Genomic DNA, 13,894 nt, shown 5'->3' on the forward strand with positions numbered 1-13,894 from the left:
AAAACAAAAATAAAAAAAAACCCCACAACAATACTTTGCAAAGTACTTTTTCATGGGGAATGAAAGAAAATACAGCTGTGACAAGTACATAATCAGTACTGAAATTAGACGGATGATGAACAGTGATATTGCTGTTCATTTACTCACCTTTTCCCCTTTCACTCCTGGTTCACCGTCAACACCATTGATCCCGCCTTCTCCCCTGTCACCCTAAAATTTCACACGATGAAAAATGCAAATTAAAGGGAAAATAATGCCTCTGCGCACGTTTGGAGAAGAGAGAAAGAGAAATATGTGCACACTTGAATGTTTACCTTGCGCCCTGTGAGTCCATTCAGTCCAGGTATACCAGGGGTGCCGGTTTGCCCCATATCTCCCTGTTTTGCAAAGACACCATGTTAGCCATGTCACATACACAGAGTTCTCTAGAAAACTGATGGGATTTCTTCAGGTGACATTGTTAGATAACTTATAACTCTTTTTTTGGTCTAATTAGAATCTAATTAAGGCCTAACCTTTTCTCCATCCAGGCCTGGACTCCCAATGCGTCCAGGTAAACCTCTGAAACCCTGGAAGAGCAGGTAACATTGCAGAAAATGACTACACTAATAAAAAAGCTGAAACCAAAATAAAAATACCAAATAAAACAACCACAAGGGATGAAAGTGGGGGGAAAAAAACAATCAGCAGGACAATTGTCACCAATAATAATTGTCTTTACCTTTTCTCCTTTCTCCCCTTTGTCTCCTGGTAAGCCTGGTTCTCCTGGATCACCCTGGGAAAAAATACAACAAAACAAACAAATGACAGAATTAATAAAGAAATCATGTTGAATTTTTAAAATGAAAAGGATCATGATTGGTTATATATTGGTTTTCAGTGTACCTGATTGCCCTTTTGGCCTTGTAGTCCTATGTCTCCTCTGTCCCCTTTGGCCCCATCCATTCCATGATCCCCACTGCGACCCTTAAATCCCATCATGCATATTACTCTATGTGATTCCCTGAAGTTAATGCTGAATTCAAAATGTTGTGCATTAAAAATGACTGAATGCTTGTTTTTTACCCTCACTCCATTGAGTCCTGGCTCTCCTGGATCTCCCTGTAGAAAAGAAGGCATTTTCACACACAGTAGTGTAATAATAAAGCACTGGGTGGTTAAACTAATGTTGCTGCAGTGTCAAGATATTCAAATGACACCTTACTTACCTTCTGGCCTACAGGTCCTCGTGCTCCAAACCGTCCCAACGCACCCTTGGTGCCCGCATCACCCTTTAGGCCCTTTTAAAAACAATTCAAAATACTTTCCATAATAATGATTTATTTTAGTTTAAGTGACAACTGCAGTCCCATTTATTATAGATAAAAGTATCAAGCAAGCTGATAATTGTCTAACAGAGACTTAATCATGACTGGCACTACATTGCTGTTGAGGTGCCCTTGAGCCTGGCACTGAACCGCCACTGTATCATTTCCAAGCTCTAAATGTCTTGTGAGAATATTCGTCTTCTTTGTGCCTTCTTAAATGTTTACGTTAAGTTTTATTACCTTGACTCCAGGAGGACCATCCTCGCCCTTTTCTCCTTTGTCGCCATCAAAACCTGGCGGGCCTCGCTCACCCTGAAACAAAACGTCTACTCAATTCTTCATAGATCTTTTTTATGTCTTGAATTCGTGTGTGTTTTTTAGATATTACTTTGTGTGTTTTTGTAGATATGTTTGGATATTTATAGTAATAATTTATTTATTAAAGAATTAATTCCTTAATCCACCTATAGTTTTTTAAAGCTTATATCCTTTGATTGTTTTAGCTTGGTCACTAAGAGTGTTTTTCTTTCTTCTCGTATTTGTTGTGTGTGCATTTGTTGCCCTGGGTAGCAACATGCAATTGTCCTGGAAGGTTAGATAAAGTTGTGTTGAACTGTACTGAATTGAAACCAGATGGCAGAGATTGTCAGGTTACTTTACTTGAATTTAAGTTTCTTGCGCAATACGATACATGACCGTAGCCTCCCTCACCGCATCTCCTTTGGAACCCTTAAGGCCACGGGGTCCTTGGATTTGAAGCACACTCCCCTGTAGGAAGGAATTTAATTGTGAATTCATGGCGCGAGTGAATGTAATCTGCAACAAATAATAAAGAAATTATTCCGGATTCACATAGATATACTTATAGAGCTGTGACTTGTGTATACTTCTTCTTTGATCTTGTATGATAGACAGTATGTCTTGTCAGCAAACACATCCCCCATGTGAAGCCCCATCTGTAGGAGTCACTACAAAGGCGTAATACTTTGGGATTTTTCCACAGAGCCACATGAAAATCATCATACCCTTTCTCCTCTGACTCCAGGTAACCCACGGTCTCCCTGAAAAGACACGTGATTCTTAAAACGACTTTCCAAACATGATCATTTCAGTTGTGTCAACACAAGTACAGATTACATTATATCTCATGCTACCATGCTGTTGCAACAGGGAAATTGCTTACCCCCATCGCAGCATTTTATTATATCCTTTCCCATTACACTATAATCCAGTCCAATATTATCCACCTTTGATAAAATGTCATGAACGGTTGTTGTAGACAACGTGACCAGGGTATAGTGGTATTTCACAGGAATGAGTGCGATAAATAAATCACATAGCCACACCACAGTTGTGACACATCCATAGAGAAGAAACAAACATATATGAAGGCAGACTGGCTGACACCTGACATCAATCTTATCAACATGACCTGGACCTACTGACACTTACAGATGAATGAGAAATTTCTATGTCAGAAAAGAAAGGATTCTACAGGAGCATGTAGACATTCGAATGCCAACGTTGGCCATTCAAACCTCATACCTCACTGCTGACGCAAAAAACCGTAATGGTGAGTCCTGTGTACATAAAGATTATCAACACGCAGGCAGATAAGATCAAGATGTTCATTAACGTTCCAGCATCTCAGGAATCGCAGCGTTTTCATGCTTTTACCGCGCTGCGGTGTATAGATTTTACGAAAATCTGCAGCGTAAATTGAAAAACATGGCGTTTCAGTCCTTTGGGTGAGCGCACTTCGATGATGAATGAGGTCAGAAAACAGCAAGAATGGCCAAAAGTATGTATGTTCCCCAGGTTATCAGGTGATTCCATTACAACATTGTGACACTTGGGTCTGACATTGACACAGACGATATGAGTCCAAAGATCTATTTTCTATCCTCCCTGCAGTGCTTGGTGGTTGTTATATGGTATAATATCCAGGGAACATTTTCTTGACACGGCACATAGGTGCCTTGGTAAAAATGAAGCATTATTTAACGAAACACTGTTGCTGATCAGAAGCATCATTTCAGAGCTACGGTCTCCCGGTCCTTAAATGAAATTTTAGTAGGAAAATGTCCCAGAGTGTCGAGATGGCTCTAGTGACATGAAAAAACAATTTCAGTTCATTCCAGTTGCGAGAGGGGGGCCCACATCTCAAGTTATCAGAGTATCTTTGGGATTATTCCAGTGACTTTAATAACTAACAAAGTCGTATTTGCTGAATTTTAGGGACACCAAATTAGCAAATATTGGTGAAAGACAGGACATTTGCAAAAAATAAACATCACTGATTTCCATATTAGCATTTCATTCATTATGTTATCAGCGATTCGGCTACAGTTTCCAACTGACAAATCATGAGATAACAGCTCACCTTTTCACCTTTGCTACCACGCAAGCCTTTTGGACCCTAGTAAAAAAAAAAAAAAACAAAGTATAAGAAAATGATTTTTGTCTCCTAGCGTACTGTACACAAGTGAACCTCTAATGATCCTAAAGGAAATTTTGTACTCAGTTGTATGGTTAAGAAAAATTGTTTACTATATGCCCAGAAGTTCCTTTAACACCTGGAGTGCCTTTTTCACCCTGAAAGAAAAGAAATATTTTAAGTTCTCAGCACAATCCACCAGCATCACTGACTGTACTAAATGGATCGACCAGTAAGATTAGACAAAGACTTGATTGCATTAGATTAACACAGGGACAAAAACACGATATAATCAGTGATATATACCCCAGAGTTTCAAATGCAAAAGGTTTTTTTTTTTTTTTTGCATGGTCATCTGAGATGTCAACATTATGAGAAAAAAAAGCAAACAAACAGATGGGCAGATGTTGTAACTGTCCCGGCAGATATTTCATAATCCTTAACTGACACGCTAACTGTTGATCACAGTGAGCGATCATCTAAACAGAGACTGAATCTGCTCCAAATGTTGTTCACCATCGCTGGCAAAGTAATGGAGGTTATCTGACACCTATGAGCTGAACGCACCCTTCTGCCCTGGAAGCCAAACAAACCCCTGGCACCAGGCTCTCCTGGAATACTGTCACCCTGATGAAAATGAGAGGGGCACAGTAAAGAATTAATATAGTAATGATAAACTTTTTATTTCTCTTACAGCTGATCAAAATGAAAATAACAGTATGCTGCTGCGAAAAAAACCCAAAACTAAATTCTTATAACATTATATTGAAATAACGGATCGAACACAATAAAAGTTAGTGCTAGGTCTACTCAGATATCATATATGCAGTATTTCTACCTTTTCTCCTTTTACTCCAGGTACACCAGGATGACCCTTTATTTGAGAGATGCAGTGGTAGCAAAAGAAAATATCATTAACCACAATTTCCAGTTAGTAATCAATCAGATATGTAAAAAAAAAACAAAACTAACTTGAAATCAACTCCCACACACTCCAACATACTGCAAATGGGCAACTTTACTATGCTACTGGGTGGGAGCTGGAAGGGTAAAGTCTGTTTAATATCCGGTTCAACTGATTCGGACATTTGCGTTCAGGCATACAGCTCCTCTGGGTAATGGATAGAAAAGTCCAGGGTTTAGTGCATGTGTAAAAGCAGCTGTACTATCTGATACTATGTGTAATAAATTATAAGTAAATTTCTATTAGAGTAGGCAGCTCCATCAAAAATCACCAAAATCAGATTCAACACTTGCAAAGATCATTTAGATCATTGGTATTTTCTTACGTGAGATCCTGGTGCTCCTCGAGGTCCAGGAGCTCCAGGTGATCCGTTCTTCCCCCTTTTACCTCGCTCACCCTGCATCAACACACAAAACATCTTGCGTCTCTGTTAAACCCAGTGGCACGACCTTCTCTGTCTGTGTCCGTATTCATTCACAACCATAAAGCATCTATTCACAAACTTTCACTATCTTGCTTTTACTCATGATACACGGTGATGCACCTCTCTGCCCGGTTCCCCTGCGTCCCCTGGGGGACCCCTAAGACCTGGGGAGCCTTGGACGCCTGCGTTACCACGGATACCCTGGATTCCCTGAGCACCAGGAGGTCCTGGCTCACCCGGTTCACCCTGAGGTAAAGCGGAAGTACGGAAAAACGGAGAGAGAGAGGAAGATAGAGTCAAATGACAAACACAGAGTTAAAGGTCACTTTTTTCATTTAATGTTATTATTCAGCTCTTCTATTATTTTTGAATAATTGCTTTCAAATAAAGTTCTTTTCCTTTTATCACATTAAAAGCTCAAACAAAACTTTAAATGAGCGAGCGACTTGCTGAGCCAATTAAGTCTAAGTCTAAATTAAAACTGCAATGAGAAACAAAGTCAATCAAAGTGAATGTGATAGAAAAGACTGTGAGGATTAATTGATTTAGTTATAAGTTAAGCTTCTTCTTCTTTTTTTTCTTTTTTTAAAAAACTTTTTCAGCAAGGGCAGGGAGGGATATTTCACCTTCTGTCCAGGAGGACCAGCCTGGCCTTCTGGCCCTCTGTGGCCGGTTCCTGGCTCTCCCTAAACACACAAAACAAACATGTCTACACAATTTTTCACTGCCATTCCTTTAAAAAAAAAAAAAAAAAAAGTCCCAACTCTAAGATTTCACTTTCACAAATGAAAGGATTCATGGAGATCACAGCTTAGTTACGAGTGAACATTGTACTTACCTTTTGTCCTTTTTCACCAAACTCACCCTGAAAAGTGTGGGCAAAAAAAGCACATATCAGTTGGAAAGTTGGAACGCACCTCAACACATCTTTTTTCAAGCGCCAAAACAAACAAACACTGAGGAAATCTAAGTTAAAAAAAAGCACAGAAGAAAAAGCAGGCTTCTCAGCATGTTTAACAAGGGGAATTATTAATGCCCGCTTTAATCTGATGTCTCACAGTGAAACAGAAATAGAACAGAGGGGGCATCAAAGGCCTGGACTCAACTGGCTTTAATGACAGGCGAGACGAGAGAGAAGCTCTCCCTGAGCTCTGATGTCATTTACTGATGCAATGTGGGTAGGCGGGGGGGAGCCGCGGTGATGTTTGCATGAACCGGTGGCACATTTTCATGCGGCGACTGTCAGCCCTGCTCTGTGATCTCGGGGCGATGGTAGTAATGATTTCACATCAGTGTAATCAGTGGGATCATACCAGTGACTCAGGGAATCGTCACATTGGAAGGATAAGTTTCACACGAAAGGATCGGTTCGCGGAAATCACAAAACATAAGTACTCGCTCGCCTTTAGCGGCGTCTAGCCAGGCAGACAGTTGTGATTTTGTGGGGCCATCCGGGTATAATGAATGTAATTTTTCATAGGTACTAATGCCTATGTATAAAGTAGTTCCAGTGAAAACTATTGCAATGGTGGGACAGCAACCAACATCAACATGGGCCCTTTGATAGTACCTTTGGCTCTACAAGAGTTTTATTTGAAAGTTTAAAATATCTTCAGTCACCTTTCGCCCTGGTTTTCCAGTCTCCCCTGGTTGTCCCTATTGCATAAGAAATGCATCGTAAGGTAACAGCTTTAGATAATTAGACTGGACATTTATTCTGTCTACTTTGACAGGCAAAACAAATGTGGAACATTTCATAATAATCAGTGTGTTAAGATCACGAAGTGTACTTTGTGCCCTTACCTTTAGGAAAAAATACTCTGGAGGGTACGGGTATGGCTGTCCAGTGTCTTCATCATAACCCCCCTTTCTCCCCCTCTCCATCTCTGTCCTCCTCCTCTCCCATTCCTCCCTCTCCCTCTCCAAGTCTCTCTCCCCCTCCTGCTCTGTCCTCTCCCTCTCCATTTTTTCTCTCTCCAGCTCCAGCTCGGCCTCCCTCTCCATCTCCCCCTCCTCCCCTTCCCTCTCTTGATCTACCTCCTCCTCGGTATCCCATTCGAAGTCTCCACTCCTCTCCTCATCATCAGAAACCGGATCAGGGACTGGTTCTGTATATCCCTCTGGCTCTACTCCTTTCTCTTTTCCTATTTCCCACTCCTCAACTTCTTCAACTTTAGTCTGTTCATCCCCTCCACCCTGTGTTTCTGTATGAATCTCTCTTTCTCTCTCACTGTATCTCTGTCTCTTTTTTCTTTCTTGCCTCTCCCTCCTGGTCTGTGTTTGAATATCAGGGGTTTCTTGCTTCTCCTAGAAAAACAGTTTTTTTTTTTTTAAGTCGCACCATCGTAATTTAGATTAATACTCATTATCTTTATCTGTGATGTGGATTATACTGCAGACTTACATGGAAGCAGTTGTAACCTTGAGCTCCAGAGGACAGATGCTGAAATTAAAATGAAGAGCTTAATCTTATTTGTGGTTCAGAGTGACCGTGAAATTGTATTTTCATATTTTATCTAGTGCAATTTGAGTCAGATGTATGAAGTTTTAAATTTTAAAGACTTGTAATATCTAGCTGAAAAAATTACTTTTTGTGCCACCTTGAACCGATTTCTTCCACCTGGGGCGCCTGGCATAAACACCTAAAATATAAAAATAATTACTGCAGCCATTTTTATTACTAGCAATCTGTCTTCTACATAACCAGCAGGCACTTACCATGGAATCAGGCCAGGGGGTGCCTCTTCTCACCCTGATTTGAGATCGCGGCACCTGTCAAGTGCCCCAAAATGCTCATGAGCATATTTCGCGCTACAATTGTGATGCTCTCTATCAAAAGGTTGTGATAATGTTTGTGGTTTGATATGTATGATGGTAAATATTATAAGAAAAAAAGACACAGACTTGCTTAGACAGTTATTTTAACTTTTTTTTTTTTACTGAAGAATACATGCACAGAGAGGTTAAACAATGCAATCACAGAGAAAAATTTCACCAGTGAAAAGGCTGTTTGATCTGGCAACAAAATGGTTTATAGTATCTCTATATTCTGGATAATATCACTGGTATTCAAAGTAATTTTGCTGAACGAAAACAAAACATTTTTCTATGTTTCAATAAATAAAATTTCAGTACAATTAGGCACAAGGAAATACGTATTGAAACTGTTGGCACATGTTTGCGAAAGCTTATTGTTGTATTTGTTACAGAGAAATATTTGTCTCAATAAATAAATTAGGAGCTGTAGACAAGGTAAGGTAAAGGTAAAGGCTAAACTGGTGTTTAAACTGAACAAATTGGAGAATCACAACAATCGCAACCAGGACACAATTTTCAGATTTTAACAGTGCTGCCTGGTTGTCTATGAAGCTCCACTAGAAAAAGCCCAGATACAAGAAAGGAATTTTGTTATGGCCACGGCTTTAGATGAGTGACATCGTCGCTGAGTGAAAACGTCCCCCCTGCTCATGAAACGTTGGTCAGGTTCAAGGCTCCTCACCAGCAATACAGTTCACAGTTTATTCACACTCTCCATGTAGTGTGTGCTTTCTTATGAATGCTTAACACTGTATAGTCCCAGTCTCTTGGGAATTAAGAGATGTCCTGTTTAAAAAAAAAACGAGAGAGAGAAAGTATTAAAAGTAACTCTCCTAAGTCTTTTTTCGTCAAGAATTCACTCAGAATTTAGTATTTCTTCTCATTCCTATTCAAACAAGCTTTAGAGAAATCATGCTCAAAGCATGCTGCTCAAAATTCAAAAATACTGTCCTGTCTCATGCTTCTGCAATGTCCATGTTTTATATTAAAAAAAAAAAAAAGTCCATTCCCATTGTATTCGCATTAGCCTCATACAAACATGTGCACCTTTTTGCACTGGTGAAATTTTCACAGGAAGTAGAAAGAAGATAAGGACTTGAAATAGGATGCCAAGTGCTTATTCTATATCAGTTAAAGCATGGTTTATTTATGGGATACTCTATTATGACAGGGGGGAAGTTAAGTCCATCCTTCATTTTATTCAAGCACTTGTCCATCACTTTCATGCCTCTTGTGTTAAAGTGTAACTAAAAGCGCTTTGCATTCCAAGTCATGCCAGATTCAAGCCTGTACGATATAAAATCTAAACTCTACCTTGTCCGGTTCTTCCTCTGTGATGGGAGCCGAAGGGAGGGACACTTCACCCTGGTTGTAACAACAAAGGGCGGAAAAGCATGTGAGGGTGAACATACCGGTTCAACAGTTAAGCTCCATATTGAGAAAAATCTATGTGTGACATTTCCAAGAAGCACCGACAAGGCCGGCTGCCTCCATTACCTTTTCGATCCCCTCCATGGGTTGAGAGAGTGGCTCTGTGGTTGTCAAGACACCCTTAGGGGGAGAACAATTTAAAAAAAATAAATAAATAAAATAAAATAAATGACAGGAACAAGATTTCTGTTCAAATTGATATAAACTGCTGATCACTAAAGTAACTGTCTACTAACCAATAATTCTTAGATTTTTGTGTTTCAGGTTCATTTTAGCATGAAAACTACTGTATGGAATAGATCAAGTGTACTTTCACCTGCTCATCCGTTTCTCTGTCTGAGACAGATGTCAGAGGATGACTGGAGGTGTATGCCGATGTTTCTAACTGCACAGGACCGCGTGTGGGTAATTGTTCCCCCTGCACAGACGAAAACAGCATAAATATCTTATTATTCGTCAGGAACATCAGAGCAGTGCATAATTGAGCTCAGCTGTGTCTGCCCCCTCTCTATCAGAGTACAGTCTTGCAACAGTGAATGAGTTTTTGTTGTTATCTGCGCTACAGAACTATTGATACTCACCTTTTTATCCACTGGATGGGGGATTTCACGTGTTTGGACTTCAAGCTGCATATGATAAAAAACATCGGACATATCTTACATTAAAAATGAATCATGACATTTATACCCAATCCAGCTGAAACAGATGAGGACATGCTGTCGGATGCAAATGTACCTGTCTGTTGTCTCTGCTCTCCTGCAAGACTGAGGGGTCATCTGGGGAAAGATCTTCCTGTTTTGAAAAATTGAAAAAAAAATAAAATATATAATAATAATAATTTCATCACAACTTCTAAACGCTCACAACTCACAGTGGATGATGTGCGGAGCAGATGCAGTGGGCTCTAATGACAAACTAATTCATTCTTAATAATTAATTCAGGTAGTGGGTGTGTCATTAATCAACTCTCTCTGTGGGCACAGATATATTTCAGTCCCCGGAGATGCTGCTGACAAAAAGAAAAAAGAAATAAGAAAAAAAGAAAGAATACAGGCAATTTGACAGGGGGCCGTTAACAGGAAGGAACCCACAACGACAACGCACCAAATCTTTAACACCGTCAATCACCAATTCAAACTGAAGTTTTCCCAAGTGCATGAATTAGTCATTCACTGCAGCTCTTGCCTACCTCGTATTCATAACTGTATTCTTCACCGTTATGAAACTCCTCTTCTTCTCCTTCTTCTTCTTCTTCATCTTCTTTCGGGTAATCTTCACTTGTCTTTAGATAGAGAGGAAATGACAATAACTACAGGACGATACTGGTACAGATCACCATTGGTAATATGTGTGAATGACTGGAGGACAACAATGCCAAGCGATTACAAAGCAAACCCCTCATCGAATTTATCAGCACTGACATCAATATAATGAGAAGCACATGGACGATAAGACAAATGCATGCTTTTAGTTTTTTTGCCACACCATGCATACAGTAACTGGTTAATTCTGTTTTATATTTTTTTAATTTATTATGGTTACTTTTTATAAAAAATCTTAAACAAATAATGTTATTAATGTTAATGTCGTGTTAGTGATCGCCAGTGTTTAAGCTTTGCAGGGGGAGATGGCTGTGTTAGTTGGTGTGTTTCCGTTTAGTTGGGGCAAAAGTGAAGTGAAGTTTTCCCAGGTTTCGTTTGATCCCTTCAAGGACATTTACCAGGCGTTGTCTCTGCCTCTTATGGCGTCCTTTATTTCCTTTGCCCTGGTTAAGAAGTTTACAGTCAGAGAGAAAAAAACATAAAGGTTTCCCATGCTTCTGAAGTTGTTGATGATCAAGTACGAAACTATGAGTTGATACTGTAAGTTTAAGGAGATATTTAAGAGGGGAATAAGTTGTTAAAGAATATCAAAAAAATTAATGCAGCACCTTCAAATAAAGATGTTTAGGAGCCCTTAGTGTTAAAGTAAAAAAAAAAAAGTTTTAAACAATTTAGACTTATTTGTATTTACAGGACCACACTGGCAGTTTAGCATGTTTCAGCCCAGTTATTACAAATTGTATATACTTTATATTACTATTGACCATTTTGTTAATTTCATAAATTGATTAGATTCTCTCACTTAATTTCTGATATATTCTCACGCCACTTGTTGCTGTAAGCGCTTCAATATAAAGCACACTGTGCTATAATGTGCTATACACTGTAAATTAAAATTCCTTTCGTTGCCTAGACTGTGATCCAGGCAGCAACTGATTTGGGCTCATGGCAGGATTTTTTTTTTTTTTTGATGTTTTATGATATTTCTTGTTATTTCTATATGCAAAGAACAAATGATATCGATAAAGAAGAAATTACGCATAAAAATCAGCTTATAGAGACTTTTTTGAGGTAGATAATCCATCACCGTAAAACATTTTGTTGCCTAGAGTTTAGTTCCCATAACTCCCCCTAGTGCATTCATGAATACTCCAAAATCAAAGAGGTGAGAGTCTGCTGTTTTTTTTTTCATAGCAAGAAACATTAAAATTCACATCTTCCTCTCTACATTGTTTGTTTCTTGTTTAACCTCTGGATTTGAAAGACTGACAACGATACACATGAGTGCTCTTAAATACGTATACGGAGGTTTTTTTGGGGAGTTTTGTCCTTTTCTGATTTGAGGGTCTAAGGACAGAGTCTGCTGTACAGATTGTAAAAAGATGTTGGGCTATATAAAGATAACTGACTATTCAGCCCCTGCACTCATCTGCATTTCCAAGCAACAAAACCCTGGTGTTGTTTACAAAATAAAACAACAACAAGAAACAAAAAACTGAAAGGCTAACAGAGTAAGGCCACAGAACGTTCTCTCTTACCTACGTCAAACAACTTTTGAGTCTCTGTAAGTTGATTTTCATACTGCAACGGACATCGGTAAAAACTTGGAAGGTAGGAAGGGTGAGCCAGAACATGAAATACTAGTGTGGTCCTTTAATAAGATGAATGTCAGTTATCATTGGCAATCAAGAACCATAATTATGCTTGTTAAAGTGACCCCAGGAGGATTTTACGTTTACGTCATAACTAACACACAAAAGAATACTCATGCTCGTCTTCGATCAGTCGGGGGTAAACCAAGTTACTGATAAGATGGCCATGGTAGCTTTACCTTCCCACGTTCCCTGTTCTTCTTCTTTTGTCCTGAATTCTTCTTCGGAGAGTCCTCCTGAGTGAGGAGAACTGCCTCCACCACAGTTTCGGGTAACCCTGAAACCGTCTGAAATCCAGAGTTTAATAAGTTTACTCGCATTTGCACTTTAAAAACAAACTCTTTCCGATACTTCAACATTTGTCAAGTTTTCAATTCCTCCGTTTAGCCCCCAAAACGCAACTTCCCTACACTTAGAGGCAGCCAGTTTGTGGCTGCACTCTTTGCCCTTCAGCAAGGATAGAGATTCTCGATTCGCTCCTGTTCAGCCCATTGGCAACAGTTAAAGATTTTTTGTTTTGTTTTTTTGTTCGTTTTAACGATATGTAATTTACCATTTTTCTGTCTTAATGTTTCAGAGGTAGAGTCAGAGGATAAATAAAAGAGATAAAGAGAAAAAGGTTTGAAACCAAGTTACGAAGCTACATTTCAACCAAGAATGTGAGGAAATATGTTATCAGTAAGACACTGAGCTATCCCACTGTGTTCACATTAAAAAGCTACCAGTTATGAACATCCAGAATGCAACTCAATTTAAATCAGAATAATGCTGAAAAAATGCTTAACATGCTAAGCATGTTTTGAATTATTTGGTAAACTGTTGTGATAAATTTAAAGTTGCCATACTGTATTGTAAAATATCGTCCTGGGCTGTAGTGTAATTGAAAGTAGAACTGACAACAGTTAATTTTGAGCGAAGACACTTTATCACTGTCCCCATCTAATATCTTCTTCCCCGTGGATCCTTTCCACTTCGTCTCATTCCTGACTAGGTCCCGCCCTCCGTTCAGTCTGGTGATGGTCCATAAAGTATGGCTCTCTGCAGTTTTATTTAAAAGCTCCTTCAGGTCGAAGGACAGAATTAGTGGACGTGGGGGAAAAACAGCACCGTTTTGGACCAATAGCATCCGGTTCAGCTAAGAGCATATTCGTGCCAATGTTCGATGTACAATGGGTTCAAATCAGTGTGTAAGGTGAAAGACTGAAACCCACACGCACAAAAAACACATCATATAGGAAGCAGATGACAGCAGATGATATCATGGAGTACTGAGATTCCTGGCATAGCTTCACCTACCTCTATGCTACATGGAGAGAGAGGAAATACTCCGAAGAGGCCAAAACTATACTCCAGCAACACTTGTAGTACGAAGAGCAACTTCATTGTGAACCTTTCAAGATGTGCCCTTCATCAGGGTCATCAGGGTAATACACATTACAAAGAATATTCAAATAAGAAAAAAAAATCTTAAAAATAGTTCAACATACATATAAGAGAGAAAACCAACCACATACATTCGCCAACATATCAGTCAATGGGG

The 13,894-nt window shown here is 39.3% G+C and overlaps 1 protein-coding gene across 1 annotated transcript in view; it reads right to left on the reverse strand.

Annotated features, from left to right (window-relative positions):
- Positions 1-13,894, reverse strand: part of col7a1l (collagen type VII alpha 1-like) — a 59,766-nt gene that overhangs the window by 8,274 nt on the left and 37,598 nt on the right. The window contains 31 exon segments of the mRNA XM_040152850.1: positions 148-210; positions 315-377; positions 516-569; positions 722-775; positions 886-966; positions 1,066-1,101; positions 1,209-1,280; positions 1,548-1,619; positions 2,019-2,075; positions 2,333-2,368; positions 3,691-3,726; positions 3,858-3,902; positions 4,312-4,371; positions 4,583-4,618; positions 5,034-5,105; positions 5,253-5,378; positions 5,759-5,818; positions 5,971-5,997; positions 6,753-6,788; positions 6,936-7,439; positions 7,537-7,575; positions 7,721-7,774; positions 7,851-7,904; positions 9,264-9,314; positions 9,447-9,500; positions 9,697-9,798; positions 9,962-10,006; positions 10,116-10,172; positions 10,570-10,657; positions 12,529-12,667; positions 13,255-13,414. Of these exon segments, the coding sequence (XP_040008784.1) occupies positions 148-210; positions 315-377; positions 516-569; positions 722-775; positions 886-966; positions 1,066-1,101; positions 1,209-1,280; positions 1,548-1,619; positions 2,019-2,075; positions 2,333-2,368; positions 3,691-3,726; positions 3,858-3,902; positions 4,312-4,371; positions 4,583-4,618; positions 5,034-5,105; positions 5,253-5,378; positions 5,759-5,818; positions 5,971-5,997; positions 6,753-6,788; positions 6,936-7,439; positions 7,537-7,575; positions 7,721-7,774; positions 7,851-7,904; positions 9,264-9,314; positions 9,447-9,500; positions 9,697-9,798; positions 9,962-10,006; positions 10,116-10,172; positions 10,570-10,657; positions 12,529-12,667; positions 13,255-13,414 (2,433 nt within the window).

Source organism: Xiphias gladius, chromosome 2 (genome assembly GCF_016859285.1).
Source record: "Xiphias gladius isolate SHS-SW01 ecotype Sanya breed wild chromosome 2, ASM1685928v1, whole genome shotgun sequence".
NCBI lineage: Eukaryota > Metazoa > Chordata > Actinopteri > Istiophoriformes > Xiphiidae > Xiphias > Xiphias gladius.